The sequence below is a fragment of the Bos grunniens genome, chromosome 19 (assembly GCF_055505025.1).
Source record: "Bos grunniens cultivar Pamir isolate PY7600 chromosome 19, Bosgru_T2T1.0, whole genome shotgun sequence".
Classification (NCBI taxonomy): Eukaryota; Metazoa; Chordata; class Mammalia; order Artiodactyla; family Bovidae; genus Bos; species Bos grunniens.
This window is the reverse complement of record NC_141183.1, coordinates 7,002,759-7,022,265: the sequence shown is the minus strand read 5'-3', so window position 1 is coordinate 7,022,265 and position 19,507 is coordinate 7,002,759. Positions and strand designations below refer to the sequence as shown.

Sequence of the window (19,507 nt, the reverse complement as noted above, 5' to 3'; positions counted from 1 at the left end):
TTCCTGAATCAGCCCTCACCTCTATTCGCTGAACCGCAAGACAAGGCCCGCCCCCTTGGGCTTGGGATTGGCTGAGGGGAGAGCTTCCGGTGACCCACTTCCGTTCTCTGCTGCTGTGGACTGCGGGCCGCCCGGGGTCGGTGAAGGTGAGTGGGCTTGGGGGCCTCTCACGTACCTGAACACAGTGGGTTTCTCTGCTCTGCTCCTGCATACCTGGGCTCGACCCTTGTCTCTCCTCTGCTTCGCGCGGCTGCTCTTTCGCGCCCTGTTCCTGTCCTCTCCCTCTAGCGCGAGGCCGCAGAGGCCAGTTTGTGGCCTCTTGACTTTTAGGGCTTCCAGTAACCTTTCTCTCGTCCAGCCTGACTCCAGCCTGGCGGCTTCAGGAGTCCGGTTTGGAGGCTGAGGAAACGTTGCCGGGACGTAGTTTTAGCCTGCTTGGTGACGCCAGCAGGCTGGAGGGCTGTGCGCTTCCCTTCTGAAGGTTCCAGCTTTCGAGCGTGTGGAGCTTTCAGAGCTTCTCTAGTGCAGGGTTCATTTTCCGATTCAGTAAATATTCACTGAGCACCTGCTGTGTTCAGGATCTGTTCTAGGCGCTGGGGATTCAGCAGTAAATAAAAGACAACAAACCCATTTACGAAGCTTCCGAGCTTGGAAAACTCTCAGCAAGGGCACTTACTCTATCTGGTGTATTTAAGGTCACCCGCCCCTCACCTTCACTCCAGGGAACATAAGCTGTCTTGAGAGTGAAAGGAAGAGGCAGATGTTGGACATGTGTCTTCTTTCTTTTAAGGCCCACATCTCCTTTGTGATCCACCCCATAGTTTTTAAAGATCTTTAACGGTTGTGATCACTTTCCATGTTCTCTCACATTCACGTATGTATTGAAAACATTTTTTTTTTCTGAGTATTGCCAGTATACTCAGGGTATGTACTAACACTGCAGGGGATCACCAGGCATGAATAAGGTGTGGGTAGAGAGCCCCTTAAGTTTGTAGTGCAAATTGGTGTGCACAGTTATATTTGATATTTTTAACAGCCTTTTTTTGGCTAAGAGGGCTTATTATCCCCATTTTTCAGGTGAGGAAATTTCGTTCCAGCGTCTGCTCTATTTAACTAAGCCTTGTTGAAATGTGAATATGTGTCAGGTTCTGTGCACTGGAGAATCAGTGAGTAAAATGTAGGCTGAGTGGAAGTGTTTTTAAATTACTAACTTTTATGTAATGCATGAATATTGCTTTAGCAATGTTTCCAAAGGTACATGGAGTGCAAACACTGGATAACTGGATTTTTTCTTTTTTTTAATAACTGGACTTTTAAGGATAAATTAGGAGATGGGGAAGAGAGGGTATACCATCTAGAATATATGCCAGGTTGTACATCTTGAATTTTAAAAACTAAAGTGTCCTCTTCTGATACTGTCATCCTAATTCCTTTAGTTGACAGATATACCCACTCATATGATGCTGATCTATTTCTTAAAACTTGAATACTTCTGCGATGCCCTTCATAGGATTCTCTCCAAGAGCCCTGTTTTGATCTGACCTGTTGTATTTTCCAAGATCTCAAGATGGCTGGACGGAAACTTGCTCTAAAAACCATTGACTGGGTAGCTTTTGGGGAGATCATCCCTCGGAACCAGAAGGCCGTGGCTAACTCCTTGAAGTCCTGGAATGAGACCCTAACCTCCAGGTCAGTACCTTGCTGAGAGGGAGCCTCTGGACTTGTGATTTCATGTGGAAACAAAATATATGAATTCTGATGTTCTTCTGGCAGAAAGAAATTCATGCATTTTCTAAACACTAGTGAATTATTATTATTATTTTTTTGCATTCCTATGATCTCCCTCCTAGGGAAGAGTGTGGCGATAGCTCCAGGCCATAGGAATGAAGAATAGGGAAATTGCTGTGTGAATTTCCTCTTGCTCGTGGAACAGTCCTAACTTTTGCTTTTCTGTGTGAGCAGGTTGGCTACTCTGCCTGAGAAGCCACCTGCCATCGACTGGGCTTACTACAAGGCCAACGTGGCAAAGGCTGGCTTGGTGGATGACTTTGAGAAGAAGGTGAGCCTTCAGGCAGCTAAAGCTCTGGTCTTGTTAACATGGCTGTGGGTGGGGGAGCAGGACCGTGGACAGTTACACGGGATGACAGTGAGGAAAGAGGAGTGGTGTTAACACCCAGATCCCAAGGGAGGCTCAGGAGAGATGGGTGCAGCCAAAGGTCTTGTGATGACAGATTTAAAATGGTAAGTAGGTGCGGAGAACTCAGGGCCTCCTCATTCAGCAGGTTTCTTACCTAAGAAAACGGTATAACAGAGTCTTAATCCGAGAGCCAGAGGGCTGTTGAGTTGGGTGTTTCTGCCTGGCTTCCTCTGCACTCCCCACCTGTCTCCTTTTAAATCAAGCTGACATTTTCTCCTACTCTTTTACTGTTTTCCTCTGCTTTTTTATTGTCCCTTGTAGCTGTGGTCTCTCGATCACCTATCTTTCTTCTTCTTTTTATAACTTAGTTTTTGACTGTGCTGGGTCTCTGTTGCTGCGTGGGCTTTTCTCTGGTTGCGGTGAGCAGGGGTTCGCTCTCTTAGTTATGGCGCGCAGGCTTCTTACTGTGGCGGCTTCCCTAGCTCTGGGGTGTGAGGGCTTCAGTACCTGCAGCACGTATGCTCAGTAGCTGTGGCTCCCTGGCTCTAGAGCACAGGCTCGATAGTTGTGGTGCCCGGGTTTAGTTGTTCCACCGCTTGTGGGATCTTCCTAGATCAGGGATCGAACCTGTGTCCCCTGCATCACCAGGTGGACTCTTTATTACTGAACCACCAGGGAAGCCCTCGCCCACCTATATTCTGATGTTAAATTTGATTATCCACGATTTGCTTGTTCATTCAGCAGATAGTTATTGAGGGCCCACTCTGCTAGGAACAGCGCTCAGTGCCAGGGCCAAGACACTAAGCCGTCGTCTAGGGAGAAGGTCTCATCCATCTCTGTTATGCAAATATGACTTCCGCTACCTGTCCACTAGGGTTTCTTTTCACAGAGAAATCAGGGGACTTCCCTGGTGGTCCAGTGGTTTGGACTCCGCTTTTCCACTGCAAGGGGCACAGGTAACCATCCGTGGTCAGGGAACTAAGATCCTACGTGCTGTGTGGCACAGCCAAAATAAATAAAATTAAAAAAAGAGAAATCAGAATTACTTTGGAACCGCAGGGTTCTTTGAGGCCATCAGTCTGCCTCTCTTTATCAAGTGAAGAAACTGAAGCTCATTGTAATGAGAGAATTGTCCAAGGTCTCCAGCTGGTGATGAGGCAGTGGAACCTTGAGCTCCCATTGCCAGTCTAATACTCTTTCCAATAGAATGCCCCAGATGCCTGCTCTTACCGCCTGGAATGGAGAATGTGTTTTTATATGATCTATTACAATTAGCAGCTTTTGAGTCCTTTTGGGGGGGACTCCTGGTGATATTAACAACAGTTCGTTATTCCTGTGTTTGTAGTTTAATGCCCTGAAGGTTCCTATACCAGAGGATAAATATACTGCCCAGGTGGATGCTGAAGAAAAAGAAGATGTAAGTAGTTGAGGCCCTTACTTATTCTAAAATTCTCTTAATTCCTGACAGTTCTGTTTCTTACTAGTAAGGTTAAGGTGGAGGGAATTTAAAGGATCGCTAAAAAGGGATGAACTGTTAATGAATGCAGTATACAGATGAGCCTTAGGATAATTATGTGAGTGAAAGAATCCAGCAAAGGAGTACACACTGCATGACTCCACTGCTGGAAAACGATAAACAAACTCAGGTAAACCTCTGGTGACCAGCACATCAGTGGTTGCCTGGGGTTGGGGTGGAGGGGGTGATAAATATGAAACGGTCTTCACTGTGGTGACGGTTCCGCAGGTGGATGCGTATATCAACCCCTATCAAGTAGTAGTCTTTAAATATGTGCGTTTTATTGTATGGCAGTTATACCTCAACATGGCCGTTAAAAACAATCAAGGAGCTGAAACTGGGCAGGAAAATTATACACGGTAGTGAGTAGTCAAATACCCCTTTGCTTGAAAGTACTAAAAGCCCAGTGTTGGAACCCAGGTGGCTCCACCAAGGAGAAGTCTGACTGGGTGGTCAGTGGCTTGTCCTGGCCATTCGGCTGGCCCGGGTGATGCAGGCGTTTGTAGGTTGCCTAGGCGAATAACTCACTGAAGAACCCTGGGCCTGCCGCCTTAAGCTGGTTCTCCTGAACGGGCTTCTTTGTGGGTGTTGGGGAGAGCTGCAGTTTGCCCCCTAAAGCAGAATCCCCCAAGTAGTCAGAGGAGCCCACCTCCTCTCCACAGAGTGTGGGAAAGCAGTGGGGCGGCGGGGGTGGGGGTGGGGGGCGGTCCGGGACTCCTCATACCTTGGGAGGCTCAGGGTTGGGAAGGTACAGGTTGGTTTCAAAGCAGAATTTCTCCCTTCTCTTAAAGGTGAAAAGTTGTGCTGAGTTTTTGACTCAGTCAAAGACCAGGATTCAGGAATATGAGAAAGAGGTAAGGATGAGCCTTGGCCTTTGCTTGTAATCTGTTTTCTCTCCTTTCACAGCCACGTGTCCTTCACCTAGCAGCAGTCACCTGTCTCGGATTCTTTTTTTGTATCTCTGCAACCCTTTTTATTTTGACACATTTCCCCTCTTTTTTCAGCTGGAGAAGATGAGGAACATAATTCCATTTGATCAGATGACCATTGAGGACTTGAATGAAGTCTTCCCAGAAACCAAATTAGACAAGAAGAAGTACCCCTACTGGCCTCACAGGCCAATTGAGACCTTATAAGCTCGAGTTCAGGAGACAGCTCTGGCCCTGGAATTATAAACTCTGGACATTAAAAATAATTACATGGTGCTGTGTGTGTCTGCTCCTTTGTGGTTGAGATAATTAAAACTCGGGTGACCTCACTGGGAGCAGAGCTTTTGTTGGACTGGAAAGGTGTGCCCACAGGTGTGTGTGGTCGGCTAGTGGTGAGGATGTGTAGGAAGCAAGTTACTGAGGCCCAAGGCTGCGGTGGTGGTTGTGCAGGAGCTCAGTCCTGTCCGACCCTCTGCAACCTCACGGACTGCAGCACATCCAGTTTCCCTGTCTTTCACTATCTCCAGGAGTTTGCTCAAATTCATATTCATTGAATCAATGATGCTATCTAACCATCTCATCCTCTACCACCAGCTTCTCCACTTCACTTGCCTTCAGTCTTTCCCAGCATCAGGGTCTTTTCCATGAGTCGGCTCTTTGCATCAGGTGGCCAAAGTATTGGAGCTTCAGCATCAATCCTCCTGATAAATATTCTGGACTGATATCCTTTAGGATGGACTGGTTGGATCTCCTTGCAGTCCAAGGGACTCTCAAGAGTCCTCCAGCATCACAGTTCAAAAGCATCCTTTCTTCGGCGCTCAGCCTTCTTTATGGTCCAAGTCTCACATCCGTCCATGACTACTGGAAAAACCATGACTTAGTGACTAAACAATTATTATAGCAGGATTTATTTTTTATTATAGCAGAATTCCTTGCAGGATGCCTGAGCACTGCCAGGAAATACAGGCAGTTTAAAGTAAGATGAGATGGTGGGGAAAGTTCTGTTGTCCTTGAAGTCAGAGGAGCTTGTATGCCTACTGCTTACACCTGCCCTTGACCATTTAATTGCTGGTTCTAGATTAATCTGCCATCTCCAGACTTTTCCTTTCCTCATTTACAAACATCAGGATTGTAATAAGAATGAAATGAGATAATCTGGGAAGCTTCTCAGTAAGAAAGCAATCTAAGCAAAGGCATCCGACTTGATGTGGTTTAAATCCTGTTGGAAAAAACCTACTGAGGAAAAGACACATTTCAACAATTTTGTGACATTTCTGCCAGAGATTGCAGATGTATGGGAGGAGATCAACAGTGGCTGATAACCCTCAAGGAAGTAATGTCTTAAAGGACATAAGCTGAATAGACCTTGGGGCACGTCACCCCTAATTTATAGGGCAGGGGCTGGGCTGAAGGTAAAATGAAACCGGGGGGCAAGGCGTGTTCCACTTAGGGCGGCTTCAGTCATGATCCGTGACGTTCAGCAGTCAAGCTCCACAGAAGGCCTTTCATGCACAAAACAAGTACCACATGCTCCCTCCCCACCGCTGTGAATCATTGCATTGGCACCCAGCCATCCAGTTGAAGATCTAGGGATGCAGAAAAGTGAAAACGGAATCTTTTGGAGCGTGGTTAGAACCAGGAAGGGAAGAATCAATGAAAGGCCTGTGAAACTTTTGTGACAATGGGAGAGGAGTCCCTGTGATTTCCCTGGTTGTCCATGGTTAAGACCCTGCATTTCCACTGCAGGCGACGTGGGTTGGATCCGGGTTGGGGAACTAAGATCCCTTGTGGCAAGACCAAAAATTAATGGAGGGGTCCCTAGCATTTGAGGGAAGGCGTCGGAAGACTTACAGTGAGAAACGAGTGAAAAACTAACATTATCTCAGTCCCAGGCATTTATGAAGCATGGCGGGAGTTGGGGGCGGGGGGGGGGGCACACTTTGAGGTTTTATATCCTGAATTGTTTGAAGTTTTTGCATTGAGCATGCATTGATTTTACATGAAAAATTATCACTAGTAAAATAAGATTGTGCTTTTCAGATCACTAGAGAGATGTACTTCCTACATGGCAACAGTTAAGCAAAACATAAGTAGCATAAACACAGAACCAAACACACTTAGGGTAATTGCGAATCAGTAAATACCTCTATTAAAAGGGAAAGTTTCTAACTGGGTCAATTCAAAATCCAGGTACAAGCTGTTCATCCTTAAAAAGTTAGGACCTTCCTTGGAGGTTCAATGGTCAGGATTCAGTGCTTTCACTGCCCAGCAGGGTTCAATCCCTGGTCCAGGAGCTAAAATCTTGGAAGCCAAGGTGTGGCAAAAAAAAAAAAGAGGGAGAGAGTTGAAAAATGGATAGATGGGCTATATCAAGGGTTTCAACTCCTTATTCTAAAAACTGGCATTGGAAAAATATGCATTTATCAGGCCAAGGGTGGCGGCCGGGAGGACCAACCCCATGTCCAAGGAGCCGTGGCTGCGCGGGTGCAGGAGGGCCTAGAGGAGCTATCCCACATTGAAGGTCAGGAAGGGGCGGCGGTGAGGAGATACCCCTCATCCGAGGTAAGGAGAAATGGCTGCACTTTGCTGGAGCAGCCGTGAAGAGATACCCACACCCAAGGTAAGAGAAACCCAAGTAAGACGGTAGGTGTTGCAAGAGGGCATCAGAGGGCAAACACACTGAAACTATACTCACAGAAAACTAGTCAATCTAATCACACTAGGACCACAGCCTTGTCTAACTCAATGAAACTAAGCCATGCCTGTGGGGCCACCCAAGATGGGCGGGTCATGGTGGAGAGATTTGACAGAATGTGGTCCAGTGGAGAAGGGAATGGCAAACCATTTCAGTATTCTTGCCTTGAGAACCCCATGAACAGTATGAAAAGGCAAAATGATAGGATACTGAAAGAGAAACTCCCCAGGTCAGTAGGCGCCCAATATGCTACTGGAGATCAGTGGAGAAATAACTCCAGAAAGAATGAAAGGATGGAGCCAAAGCAAAAACAATACCCAGCTGTGGATGTGACTGGTGATAGAAGCAAGGTCTGATGCTGTAAAGAGCAATATTGCATAGGAACCTGGAATGTCAGGTCCATGAATCAAGGCAAATTGGAAGTGGTCAAACAAGAGATGGCAAGAGTGAACGTCGACATTCTAGGAATCAGCGAACTGAAATGGACTGGAATGGGTGAATTTAACTCAGATGACCATTATATCTACTACTGCGGGCAGGAATCCCTCAGAAGAAATGGAGTAGCCATCATGGTCAACAAAAGAGTCCGAAATGCAGTACTTGGATGCAATCTCAAAAACGACAGAATGATCTCTGTTTGTTTCCAAGGCAAACCATTCAATATCACAGTAATCCAAGTCTGTGCCCCAACCAGTAACGCTGAAGAAGCTGAAGTTGAATGGTTCTATGAAGACCTATAAGACCTTTTAGAACTAACACCCAAAAAAGGTGTCCTTTTCATTATAGGGTACTGGAATGCAAAAGTAGAAAGTCAAGAAACACCTGGAGGAACAGGGAAATTTGGCCTTGGAATACGGAATGAAGCAGGGCAAAGACTGATAGAGTTTTGCCAAGAAAATGCACTGGTCATAACAAACACGCTCTTCCAACAACACAAGAGAAGGCTCTATACATGGACATCACCAGATGGTCAACACCGAAATCAGATTGATTATATTCTTTGCAGCCAAAGATGGAGAAGCTCTATACAGTCAGCAAAAACAAGACCAGGAGCTGACTGTGGCTCAGACCATGAACTCCTTTTGCCAAATTCAGACTTAAATTGAAGAAAGTAGGGAAAACCACTAGACCATTCGGGTATGACCTAAATCAAATCCCTTATGATTATACAGTGGAAGTGAGAAATAGATTTGAGGGCCTAGATCTGATAGATAGAGTGCCTGATGAACTATGGATGGAGGTTCGTGACACTGTACAGGAGACAGGGATCAAGACCATCCCCATGGAAAAGAAATGCAAAAAAGCAAAATGGCTGTCTGGGGAGGCCTTACAAGTAGCTGTGAAAAGAAGCGAAAAGCAAAGGAGAAAAGGAAAGATATAAACATCTGAATGCAGAGTTCCAAAGAATAGCAAGAAGAGATAAGAAAGCCTTCCTCAGTGATCAATGCAAAGAAATAGAGGAAAACAACAGAATGGGAAAGACTAGAGATCTCTTCAAGAAAATCAGAGATACCAAAGGAACATTTCATGCAAAGATGAGCTCGATAAAGAACAGAAATGGTATGGACCTAACAGAAGCAGAAGATATTAAGAAGAGATGGCAAGAATACACAGAAGAACTGTACAAAAAAGATCTTCACGACCCAGATAATCACGATGGTGTGATCACTGACCTAGAGCCAGACATCCTGGAATGTGAAGTCAAGTTGGCCTTAGAAAGCATCACTACGAACAAAGCTAGTGGAGGTGATGGAATTCCAGTGGAGCTATTCCAAATCCTGAAAGATGATGCTGTGAAAGTGCTGCACTCAATATGCCAGCACATTTGGAAAACTCAGCAGTGGCCACAGGACTGGAAAAGGTCAGTTTTCATTCTAATCCCAAAGAAAGCCAATGCCAAAGAATGCTCGACCTACCGCACAATTGCACTCATCTCACACTCTAGTAAGGCTCAAAAGTCTCCAATACGTGAACCGTGAACTTCCTGATGTTCAAGCTGGTTTTAGAAAAGGCAGAGGAACCAGAGATCAAATTGCCAACATCCGCTGGATCATGGAAAAAGCAAGAGAGTTCCAGAAAAACATCTATTTCTGCTTTATTGACTATGCCAAAGCCTTTGACTGTGTGGATCACAATAAACTGTGGAAAATTCTGAAAGAGATGGGAATACCAGACCATCTGACCTGCCTCTTGAGAAACCCGTATGCAGGTCAGGAAGCAACAGTTAGAACTGGACATGGAACAACAGACTGGCTCCAAATAGGAAAAGGAGTTCGTCAAGGCTGTATATTGTCACCCTGTTTATTTAACTTACATGCAGAGTACATCATGAGAAACGCTGGACTGGAAGAAACACAAGCTGGAATCAAGATTGCCGGGAGAAGTATCAATAACCTCAGATATGCAGATGATACCACGTTATGGCAGAAAGTGAAGAGGAACTCAAAAGCCTCTTGATGAAAGTGAAAGTGGAGAGTAAAAAAGTTGGCTTAAAGCTCAACATTCAGAAAATGAAGATCATGGCATCCGGTCCTATCACTTCACGGGAAATAGATGGGGAAACAGTGGAAACAGTGTCAGACTTTATTTTTTGGGCTCCAAAATCACTGCAGATGGTGACTGCAGCCATGAAATTAAGAGGTGCTTACTCCTTGGAAGGAAAGTTATGACCAACCTAGATAGCATATTCAAAAGCAGAGACATTACTTTGCCAACAAAGGTCCGTCTAGTCAAGGCTATGGTTTTTCCTGTGGTCATGTATGGATGTGAGAGTTGGACTGTGAAGAAGGCTGAGCGCCGAAGAATTGATGCTTTTGAAGTGTGGTGTTGGAGAAGACTCTTGAGAGTCCCTTGGACTGCAAGGAGATCCAACCAGTCTATTCTGAAGGAGATCAGCCCTGGGATTTCTTTGGAAGGAATGATGCTAAAGCTGAAACTCCAGTACTTTGGCCACCTCATGCAAAGAGTTGACTCATTGGAAAAGACTCTGATGCTGGGAGGGATTGGGGGCAGGAGGAGAAGGGGACGACAGAGGATGAGATGGCTGGATGGCATCACTGACTCAATGGACGTGAGTCTGAGTGAACTCCAGGAGTTGGTGATGGACAGGGAGGCCTAGTGTGCTGCGATTCATGGGGTCACAGAGTCAGACACGACTGAGGGACTGATCTGACCTGATCTGATCTGATCGTGTCTTAATTTAAACAAAAGTATTTCAGGATAAACTAATAGACCTAGTTAATGACAAAAGTCCTTTACAAAGTATTCCAGTTAATAAATGTGGAAAGAAAAGTAACATTGGGAAAATTGCTATTTTGTAATCCCTAATGAAGTACTGCTGCTGCTGCTGCTAAGTCACTTCATTCGTGTCCGACTCTGTGCGACCCCATGGACTGCAGCCTACCAGGCTTCCCTGTCCATGGACTTCTCCAGGCAAGAACACTGGAGTGGGTTGCCATTTCCTTTTCCAATGCATGAAAGTGGAAAGTGAAAGTGAAGTCGCTCAGTCGTGTCTGACTCTTAACGACCCCATGGACTGCAGCCTACCAGGCTCCTCCATCCACGGGATTTTCCGGGCAACAGTACTGGAGTGGGGTGCCATTGCCTTCTCCCTAATGAAGTACAGTTGACCCTTAACACAAGTTGGAACTGATTGGGACCATTTATATGTGGATTTTTTTTTTTTTAAGTACATACTACAGAACTATACCATCTGAGGTCAGTTGAACCTGCGGGTGCAGAGAGCAGAGTGTAAAGTTACTCAAGATTATTTGACTGAGAAGGGTCGGCAGCCCTAATCCCTAAATTGATCCAGGGTCAACTGTAGTTTATTCAGGCAAAGATCGTTCACGGACCTGCTAGAGCCTCCATTCATGGTTTGGTCATTTCTTCCCTGAATCACAGTCTCTCCCTAAGAGGTCTCCCTGCCTGTACTCTCACCTGCCTCTAATTCCTTCTTAAAATATACATATATATATAGGAGTATAGTTGATTTACCGGAGAAGGCAATGGCACCCCACTCCAGTACTCTTGCTTGGAAAATCCCATGGACGGAGGAGCCTGTTAGGCTGCAATCCATGGGGTCGCTAAGAGTCGGAAACTACTGAGCGACTTCACTTTCACTTTTCACTTTCACGCACTAGAAAAGGAAATGGCAACCCACTCCAGTGTTCTTGCCTGGAGAATCCCAGGGACGGGGGAGCCTGGTGGGCTGCCGTCTCTGGGGTCGCACAGAGTCGGACACGACTGAAGTGACTTAGCAGAGCATAGCATAGTTGATTTACAGTGTTGTCTTTAATTCATTTATTAAGGTGCTGCCAAGGGGATCTTTTCAAAATGCGAATATAGTTATCTTATTCCTCTGCTTAAAACCCTCTGCCCACGAGATCAAATGCAATTTGCTTACTCCAGGGTCCTCTGGGTACTTTGTTCTCCTCCCCTGGTTGTGGCCATAGCAAGTTGCTACCTGCCCCTCTCACACCACCCTTACTATCAGACACTTGGCATTCCAGCTGGTAATCCTAGAAGCTTAGAAAGAGGCAGAGGACTCTAGAATACTCTGTTGAGTGCCAGAACAATCCTTTTTCATATTCTTTTCCATTATGTTTATCATAGGATATTGAATCTAGTTCCCTGTGCTAAGCAGGAAGACCTTGTTTATCTGTTAATCCCTTTTTAAACAGCGCTGCGATCACCCAATGCGAGCAGGGTCATCTTTTACCCATGGGACCTGGGTGCACACAAGAGACTGGCCGTTGTCGCCCCACTGTCCAAGGAGCGTGCAAACACAAGCGTCCTTGCACCCCTTCTCGCCGCAGCACAGGGCACTGGCGGGCGCGCTCTCAAACGAAGGGCACGGAGCTGGTCAGCGCCCACCCCGACCCGGCCTGCCTGTCTCCAGCTGGGGGCTCCGGGGGGCAGGGAGGGACGGGGTTGCTACTGCGTGGTCTGCTTTTAACTTAACAAAGATGGACTCGCACTGAACAAGCTCGCTTCTTTTGCACAGGGATTCGTAGCTGGCGGAGCCCGTTCGCCACGTGACTGTTTAGACGTCAACCCAGAGAGGCAACACGAAATGGGGAACCATTTGCCCTCGTATCAGTCTACCTCTCAGAGTAGAGTCAGGCTCGATCAAAATGAAACGGCAAAGTGGCATCCACAAACACGAAAACGGTCTCAGAAGGAAGGAGAAAAACTTGCGATCTGGTGGTCGCGAAGGGATGTAAAGAAGAACGTTCGGTGGTCTATCCACCCCCACCCCAGATGGGACTCGAACCCACAATCCCTGGCTTAGGAGGCCAGTGCCTTATCCATTAGGCCACTGGGGCTTCGCGAAAATGGCGCTCGATCACTTGTCTCTTGAACTATGACGCCGCAGGCCGGCGTAGTGACGTCAACCGGAAGTTCCCAGGTGCAAAGCCTAACTGGACACGAGCCCCGGGTGATGGAAGTAGCTGCGAGGAGAGGGTCCCGCGCTGTCTCCGCGCCTGAAACAAGGGCAATGGCCGGGTTTGGTTGCGGCGCAAGAGTGTCGCCCTCTTCTCAGGATTAAAGCGTTTCGACCACGAAGGGGCTCAAACGCTTAATCCGAAGTCAGACACACTACTTCTTGGGGCACGCTGCCTCCTCGCTAAGTGGGAGCCACCTGCGGCCGCCCCGGCGCTGGCGCAGAGTGTCTGTTGCTCTGCAACCCCGAGGACGCGCGCGCCCTGAGGCTAAAAGCCCACGGTTTTCTCCCTCGGGCCAACGCCGCCTCCGGGAGGGTGCGCTCAACTATCTTCCCACGAATCACCAGGCTCTGGGACCGCGTGGCCTAACGGATAAGGCGTCTGACTTCGGATCAGAAGATTGAGGGTTCGAGTCCCTTCGTGGTCGGCTTCGTTTTGTACGAGCACCTCCTCCCGAGTTTAAAATGCGAACCCGCTTTCTTCATGATTTCATCCGCCTGGTTCTGCTTCCTTCAGGCGTTCACTTTCCGCGCCCCTTGCCGTCCGTCATCGTCCTCAGTTTCGCCTCACCGTGAAGTTTTAACTTTTCGCGTGGCCCCGCGGCCGCGCCCCCTGCTTGTCCTGTAGGCCTCTCGGGCCCGGCCCTGGTCCTCGGGGTCCGCGGTCCGGCCGGCGTCGTGGTAGGGCCGATTGAGGCCTGTGCGCGCGCCGCTGCGCGTTACTACGGACCACGTGGTCGGCCCAGGCCGTCGCGCCCCAGTGGCCTAATGGATAAGGCACTGGCCTCCTAAGCCAGGGATTGTGGGTTCGAGTCCCACCTGGGGTGGTATCGGGGCGGGAGCGCTTTGGCCCCACGTTAGCTTTTGCGACCGCAGAGCACGAGCCTCCGAGGTTGCAGCCTAGGGATCTGGGGACTCAGGGGCGCCCCACCCGCGTGCTCTCAGCTAGCCTTCTGCTGTGCAGCTGACCCGGACCTCGTTTGCAGTCAAATAGTCGGCGCGTCCCGGCCCGGGACTCAGTGTCCCTCACCCCCTCCTCCCGCCCTGGTGACCTCGCATCCTTCCCCCCTCCTTGTCCGCTCGGCCTGTTGGCTGTCCAAAAGTCAGCGGCCTCCAGGTCCCTGCTTTAGGATCTAGCCGGTTTTCCATCCGCGGACCGGAGCCGGGTGTTTTGGGAGTCTTTCGAGCGGCGGAACTATTGGCACATGGATTCTAGAGTGCAAGGACCAAAAAGGTGCTCTACCCCAGGTGGGACTCGAACCCACAATCCCTGGCTTAGGAGGCCAGTGCCTTATCCATTAGGCCACTGGGGCCTGCGGCTCAATTTTGCGACATCTCTGCCTCTAGTAGGCGGTCCGATCCCGGGCCTTACAAATGACGGCTTAGCGAGGCAAACGCCCTGGGATGCGGTGCCCGGGCCGCGCCAAAGCGAGACCTTGGATGCTCACGGAAACCCGCGAGGAAGAAACATGGTGGGAAGTCATCTGCCGCCCCCATTAGCCGCACCGGCAAGCACACGGGTGCTGGGAGGCCGGCGCTGATTCTGCCCGGACACCTGACTATGGATGGCGGGCGAAAGCTGAGGTTTGTAGGCATTTCCAAATTTTACCGTCATAGCTAAGTGTAGTAAGTGAACGAGAGCAAACTCGTCTCAAGCACGAGTCCTGAAACAAACAGTAACACTCCCCCATCATGAAACAATGTACAACCTGAAGGAACACATCCTTCCAGTCTTGATAGTAGAAATATATACGTACGCAATTACAGAATAGAGCGAAAGGAAATGGATCACCCAACTAGACACTTTAATATCTTGTTTCTTTAGGACTGTTATACAAAAGGGAATACAAATACAGAAAAGCACATTTAAAAATGTTACACATGTTGAAAACCCACTACTAAAATCCATACCTATTGGAAAAATGGAAGGGAAGGAGAGTCAGCCCAGGGCAGTCAGTGTCTACTCCCCGCTTGTGCTTGCGTTGAGATCTTAGCTCTCAGGGACTTGGAGACGTTCTTTTTTCTTTCTCTCTCCCACTTACAGAGTCTGCACAAACCCATAATACCAACAAGAAAGAGGAATGTACCCCACCTGGCTCCCGTCTCCTTCCTTAAGCCTGTCCTCTTTTCAGTTAACTAAATGCTCTGCTTGTTGAGGTGTAACATCCACGCAGTAAGGTGTACACATCTCAAGGTCATGGCTGGAGGAGATACAGAACTTTGCCAGCGCCCCTGAAGGCTCCCTTCTGCCTCCTCCCCACTGCCCCGGGGTAAATGCTTCCCTGACTCTCAACGCCATAAGGCGGTTTTGCCTGACTTGAGCTTTGTATAAACGGAATCATACTCTTACAGTCTGACCTCTGTGGCTCATCACTGTGTCTGTGAGGTCCACCCATGCTCATTCTTTTGCCCTCATCTTTTTGTTGTTGCTGTTTTATTGGAAGATAATTGCTTTACAATGTTGTGTTGGTTTCTGCCATACATGGACATGAATCAGCCATAGGTATACATATATCCCCTCCTTCTGGAACCTCCCTCCTGCCCCCTACCCCATCCCACTCCTCTAGGTTGTCGCAGGGCACCTGGTTGAGCTCCCTGTGTTACACAACAACTCCCCACTGGCTATCGATTTTATGTATGGTAATGTGTATGTTTCAACGCTACTCTCAATTCGTCCCACCCTCTCCTTCCTGCTCTGTGTCCACAAGTCTGTTTTTACATCTGTGTTTCTATTCCTGACCTGCAAATAGGTTCTTCAGTACCATTTTTCTAGATTTCATATATATGCGTTAGTATACAACATTTCGGAGAAGGCAATGGCACCCCACTCCAGTACTCTTGCCTGGAAAATCCCATGGACCGAGGAGCCTGGTAGGCTGCAGTCCATGGGGTCGCTAAGAGTCGGACACGACTGAGCGACTTCACTTTCACTTTTCACTTTCATGCATTGGAGAAGGAAATGGCACCCCACTCCAGTGTTCTTGCCTGGAGAATCCCAGGGACGGGGCAGCCTAGCGGGCTGCTGTCTATGGGGTCACAGAGAGTCAGACACGACTGAAGCGACTTAGCAGCAGCAGCATACAACATTTGTTTTTTTGACTTACTTCACTGTGTAACAGGCTCTGTTGTTTTTGATGACGGGTCCTACCCCTGTTCTCCACTCTCTAGTGTCCCCTGGCCTAGTTTTGTTTTTCTTCACCTCTCTTTCCCCTCCTCTGTATTTTAAATGCTTTCGCAAGCCCCGTCACGAGCCACCAATGTCTTCTGAGAGCCTCACAGGCCCAGCCCCCAGGTCCAGAGTCAAACCGTGAGGATGCTCGCTCTGGTTTCCCGCCGCTGTCATCTTACCAAGCATCTCCATGCTTTGCTCCTCCACATCCCTAAGACACTGCTTGTTCCCTTCTGTCCTGCATCCCTGCTTCGACCTCACTCCCCAGCTCCCACTTCACTCCCCGTCCTGGGCATCACCATGTTGGCATTCCTCCTCAGGCCCCACAAAGCGGCTCCTCCCAGGCAAAACCATACCCATCATCCAACCAGCCTCCCAAGCCTGCTCCCTTGGTGACTTTCCTGTCTCAGAGCACCACCCCCTTGTCACACACCAGCTCTCACTCCAATCAGTCAACTTTCTGTCCTCCGAACCCCCTTGCATCCGCGGGTTTCTTTCCATCACTGCTGCCACTGGCCTGGTTCCAGGATGGGTCCCTAACTGCTCACTGGATCTGTCCACTGAGTTGTGCGCACTTCCCTGCAGTCTTTTTTTCTCATCCAATCCCAATCAGATTAATCTTCCCCTGACAGCCTCTATAGGGGTAGAGGCCAAACATCTTAGGTGTCACATTGAAGGCCTTTCTAGACCTGGCTCCCACTCAAGGTGGCAGACGTGTCTTCCACAGAGCCTCACCCCCTGGGTTCCAGCCAAACTGGGCTATTAATCATGGCTAAAGTTCCCTGGGTACAGGCTCAGTGCCACTAATGACTACCACCCTACCACCCTATTAGAGGTCAGCACTAACCATCCCTAGTTTGTAGAGGGGCCGTGGGATCACAAAGATTTGCACATGACTTAGCCACTCAGTTCAGTTCAGTTCAGTTGCTCAGTCGTATCTGATTCTTTGCAACTCCACGGACTGCAGCACACCAGGCCTCCCTGTCCATCACCAACTCCTGGAGTTTACTCAAATTCATGTCCATTGAGTCAGTGATGCCATCCAACCATCTCATCCTCTGTCATCCCCTTCTCCTCCTACCTTCAATCTTTCCCAGCAACAGGGTCTTTTCAAATGAGTCAACTCTGCATCAGGTGGCCAAAGTATTGGAGTTTCAGCTTCAGCGTCAGTCCTTCCAATGAACATTCAGGACTGATTTCCTTTAGAATGGACTGATTGGATCTCCTTGCAGTCCAAGGGACTCTCAAAAGTCTTCTCCAACTACAGTTCAAAAGCATCAATTCTTTGGTGCTCAGCTTTCTTTATAGTCCAACTCTCACATCCATACATGACTACTGGAAAAACCATAGCTTTGACTAGATGGACCTTTGTTGGCAAAGTAATGTCTCTGCTTTTGAATATGCTGTCTAGGTTGGTCATAGCTTTTCTTCCAAGGAGCAAGCATCTTTTAATTTCATGGCTGCAGTCACCATCTGCAGTGATTTTGCACTGCTCCCCCCCCACCGAAAAAGTCTGTCACCATTTCCACTGTTTCCCCACTGATTTGCCATGAAGTGATGGGACCAGATGCCATGATCTCAGTTTTCTGAATGTTGAGCTTTAAGCCAGCTTTTTCACTCTCCTCTTTCACTTTCATCAAAAGGCTCTTTAGTTCTTCACTTTCTGCCATAAGGGTGGTGTCCTTTGCATATCTGAGGTTATTGTTATTTCTCCCGGCAATCTTGATTCCAGCTTGTGCTTCCTCCAGCCCAGCATTTCTCATGATGTACTCTGCGTGTAAGTTAAATAAGCAGGGTGACAATATACAGCCTTGACGTACTCCTTTCCTTATTTGGTACCAGTCTGCTGTTCCATGTCCAGTTCCAACTGTTGCTTCCTGACCTGAATACATATTTCTTAAGAGGCAGGTCAGGTGGTCTGATATTCCTATCTCTTTCAGAATGTTCCACATTTTGTTGTGATCCACACAGTCAAAGCCTTTGATATAGTCAATAAAGAAGTAGATGTTTTTCTGGAACTCTCTTGCTTTTTCGGTGATCCAGCGGATGTTGGCAATTTGATCTCTGGTTCCTCTGCATTTTCTAAATCCAGCTTGGACATCTGGAAGTTCACGGTTCACATACTGTTGAAGCCTCGCTTGGAGAATTTTGAGCATTACTTTACTAGTGTGTGAGATGAGTGCAATTGTGCACTAGTTTGAACATTCTTTGGCATTGCCTTTCTTTGGGATTGGAATGAAAACTGACCTTTTCTAGTCCCATGGCCACTGCTGAGTTTTCCAAATTTGCTGGCATATTGAGTGCAGCACTTTCACAGCATCATCTTTTAGGATTTGAAATAGCTCAGCTGGAATTTCATCACCTCCTCTAGCTTTGTTTGTAGTGATGCTTCCTAAGGCCCACTTGACTTCACATTCCAGGATGTCTGGCTCTAGGTCAGTGATCACACCATCATGGTTATCTGGATCATGAAGATCTTTTTTGTATAGTTCTTCTGTGTATTCTTGCCATGTTTTCTTAATATCTTCTGCTTCTGTTAGGTCCATACCATTTCTGTCCTTTATTGTGCCCATCTTTTTATGAATGTTCCCTTGGTATATTTAATTTTCTTGAAGAGGTCTCTAGTCTTTCCCATTCTATTGTTTTTCTATATTTCTTTGCACTGATCACTGAGGAAAGCTTTCTTATCTCTCCTTGCTATTCTTTGGAACTTGACATTCAAATGGGTATATCTTTCCTTTTCTCCTTTGCCTTTCACTTCTCTTCTTTTCTCAGCTATTTGTAAGGCCTCCTCAGACAGCCATTTTGCCTTTTTGTGTTTCTTTTTCTTGGGAATGGTCTTGATCCCTGTCTCCTGTACAATGTCACGAACTTCCCCGTCCATAGTACTTCAGGCACTCTATCAGCTCTAATCCCTTGAATCTATTTCTCACTTCCACTGTATAATCGTAAGGGATTTGATTTAGGTCATACGTGAGTGGTCTAGTGGTTTTCCCTACTTCCTTCAATTTAAGTCTGAATTTGGGAATAAGGGGGTCATGATCTGAGTCAGCTCCTGGTCTTGTTTTTGCTGACTGTATAGAGCTTCTCCATCTTTGGCTGCAAAGAATATAATCAGTCTGATTTCAGTACTGACCATCTAGTGATGTCCATGTGTAGAGTCGTCTCTTGTGTTGTTGGAAGACGGTGTTTGCTGTGACCAGTGCATTCTCTTGGCAAAACTCTATTGGCCTTTGCCCTGCTTCATTCGGTACTCCAAGGCCAAATGTGCCTGTTACTCCAGGTATTTCTTGACTTCCTACTTCTGTACTGAACAGCAATAAAAGCTAAGGTTCAGAGAGGCTGAGTAGTTTCCTGGAGGCCTCACAGCTGGGAGTGGTGCTCGTCAGGAGCTGACCCCGGGGCAGCTGGCCTCATGGCCCATTCTCTCCATGTGGTGGTTCACTGTCCCCACCGCAGGCAGGGCCCTTGGCCACCACTGGAGTCTCCAGGTGATAAGCTTCTTCCTGTGCTCGCATGGCCAGCCCTTCCCCTCCATCAGGTCCATCTGAAGCACCTCAAGTACATTTTCACTGACCCTCCCTCTGGAACCAGTTACTCCCCAAAACTATTTAT

General features: G+C 47.8%; 1 protein-coding gene and 4 non-coding genes across 15 annotated transcripts; 3 read left to right on the top strand and 2 right to left on the bottom strand.

Moving 5' to 3' along the window:
• The first annotated feature begins 91 nt into the window (after positions 1 to 91).
• On the top strand, positions 92 to 4,857 carry ATP5PD (ATP synthase peripheral stalk subunit d). Of its 11 annotated transcripts, none has more exons than XM_086356122.1 (7): positions 92 to 146; positions 1,078 to 1,166; positions 1,560 to 1,689; positions 1,963 to 2,059; positions 3,483 to 3,554; positions 4,445 to 4,507; positions 4,658 to 4,857. In XM_086356122.1, the coding sequence occupies exons 3-7, from the start codon at positions 1,568 to 1,570 to the stop codon at positions 4,787 to 4,789; spliced, it is 486 nt and encodes a 161-aa protein (XP_086212248.1). In that variant the 5' UTR covers positions 92 to 146; positions 1,078 to 1,166; positions 1,560 to 1,567; the 3' UTR covers positions 4,790 to 4,857. The 11 variants fall into 11 exon arrangements, with proteins under 11 accessions (XP_086212248.1, XP_086212250.1, XP_086212249.1 ...); XM_086356124.1 differs by having other exon boundaries at positions 1,078 to 1,177; XM_086356123.1 differs by having other exon boundaries at positions 92 to 184.
• Positions 4,858 to 12,531: 7,674 nt separating this feature from the next.
• Positions 12,532 to 12,604, bottom strand: TRNAR-CCU (transfer RNA arginine (anticodon CCU)). Its single transcript has one exon. It is a non-coding gene; the product is annotated as a tRNA-Arg (tRNA).
• Positions 12,605 to 13,078: 474 nt separating this feature from the next.
• On the top strand, positions 13,079 to 13,151 carry TRNAR-UCG (transfer RNA arginine (anticodon UCG)). Its single transcript has one exon. It is a non-coding gene; the product is annotated as a tRNA-Arg (tRNA).
• Positions 13,152 to 13,477: 326 nt separating this feature from the next.
• Positions 13,478 to 13,550, top strand: TRNAR-CCU (transfer RNA arginine (anticodon CCU)). The gene has a single exon. It is a non-coding gene; the product is annotated as a tRNA-Arg (tRNA).
• Positions 13,551 to 13,963: 413 nt separating this feature from the next.
• TRNAR-CCU (transfer RNA arginine (anticodon CCU)) lies at positions 13,964 to 14,036 on the bottom strand. The gene has a single exon. It is a non-coding gene; the product is annotated as a tRNA-Arg (tRNA).
• Positions 14,037 to 19,507: the final 5,471 nt, after the last annotated feature.

Excerpts from the sequence above, each read along its gene's own strand:
- ATP5PD (XM_086356121.1), top strand. The coding sequence starts at position 1,568 with ATGGCTGGACGGAAACTTGCTCTAAAAACCATTGACTGGGTAGCTTTT. Across the intron at positions 3,555-4,444 it reads ATGCTGAAGAAAAAGAAGAT|GTGAAAAGTTGTGCTGAGTT; the intron begins GTAAGTAGTTGA and ends CTTCTCTTAAAG. Across the intron at positions 4,508-4,657 it reads TTCAGGAATATGAGAAAGAG|CTGGAGAAGATGAGGAACAT; the intron begins GTAAGGATGAGC and ends CTCTTTTTTCAG.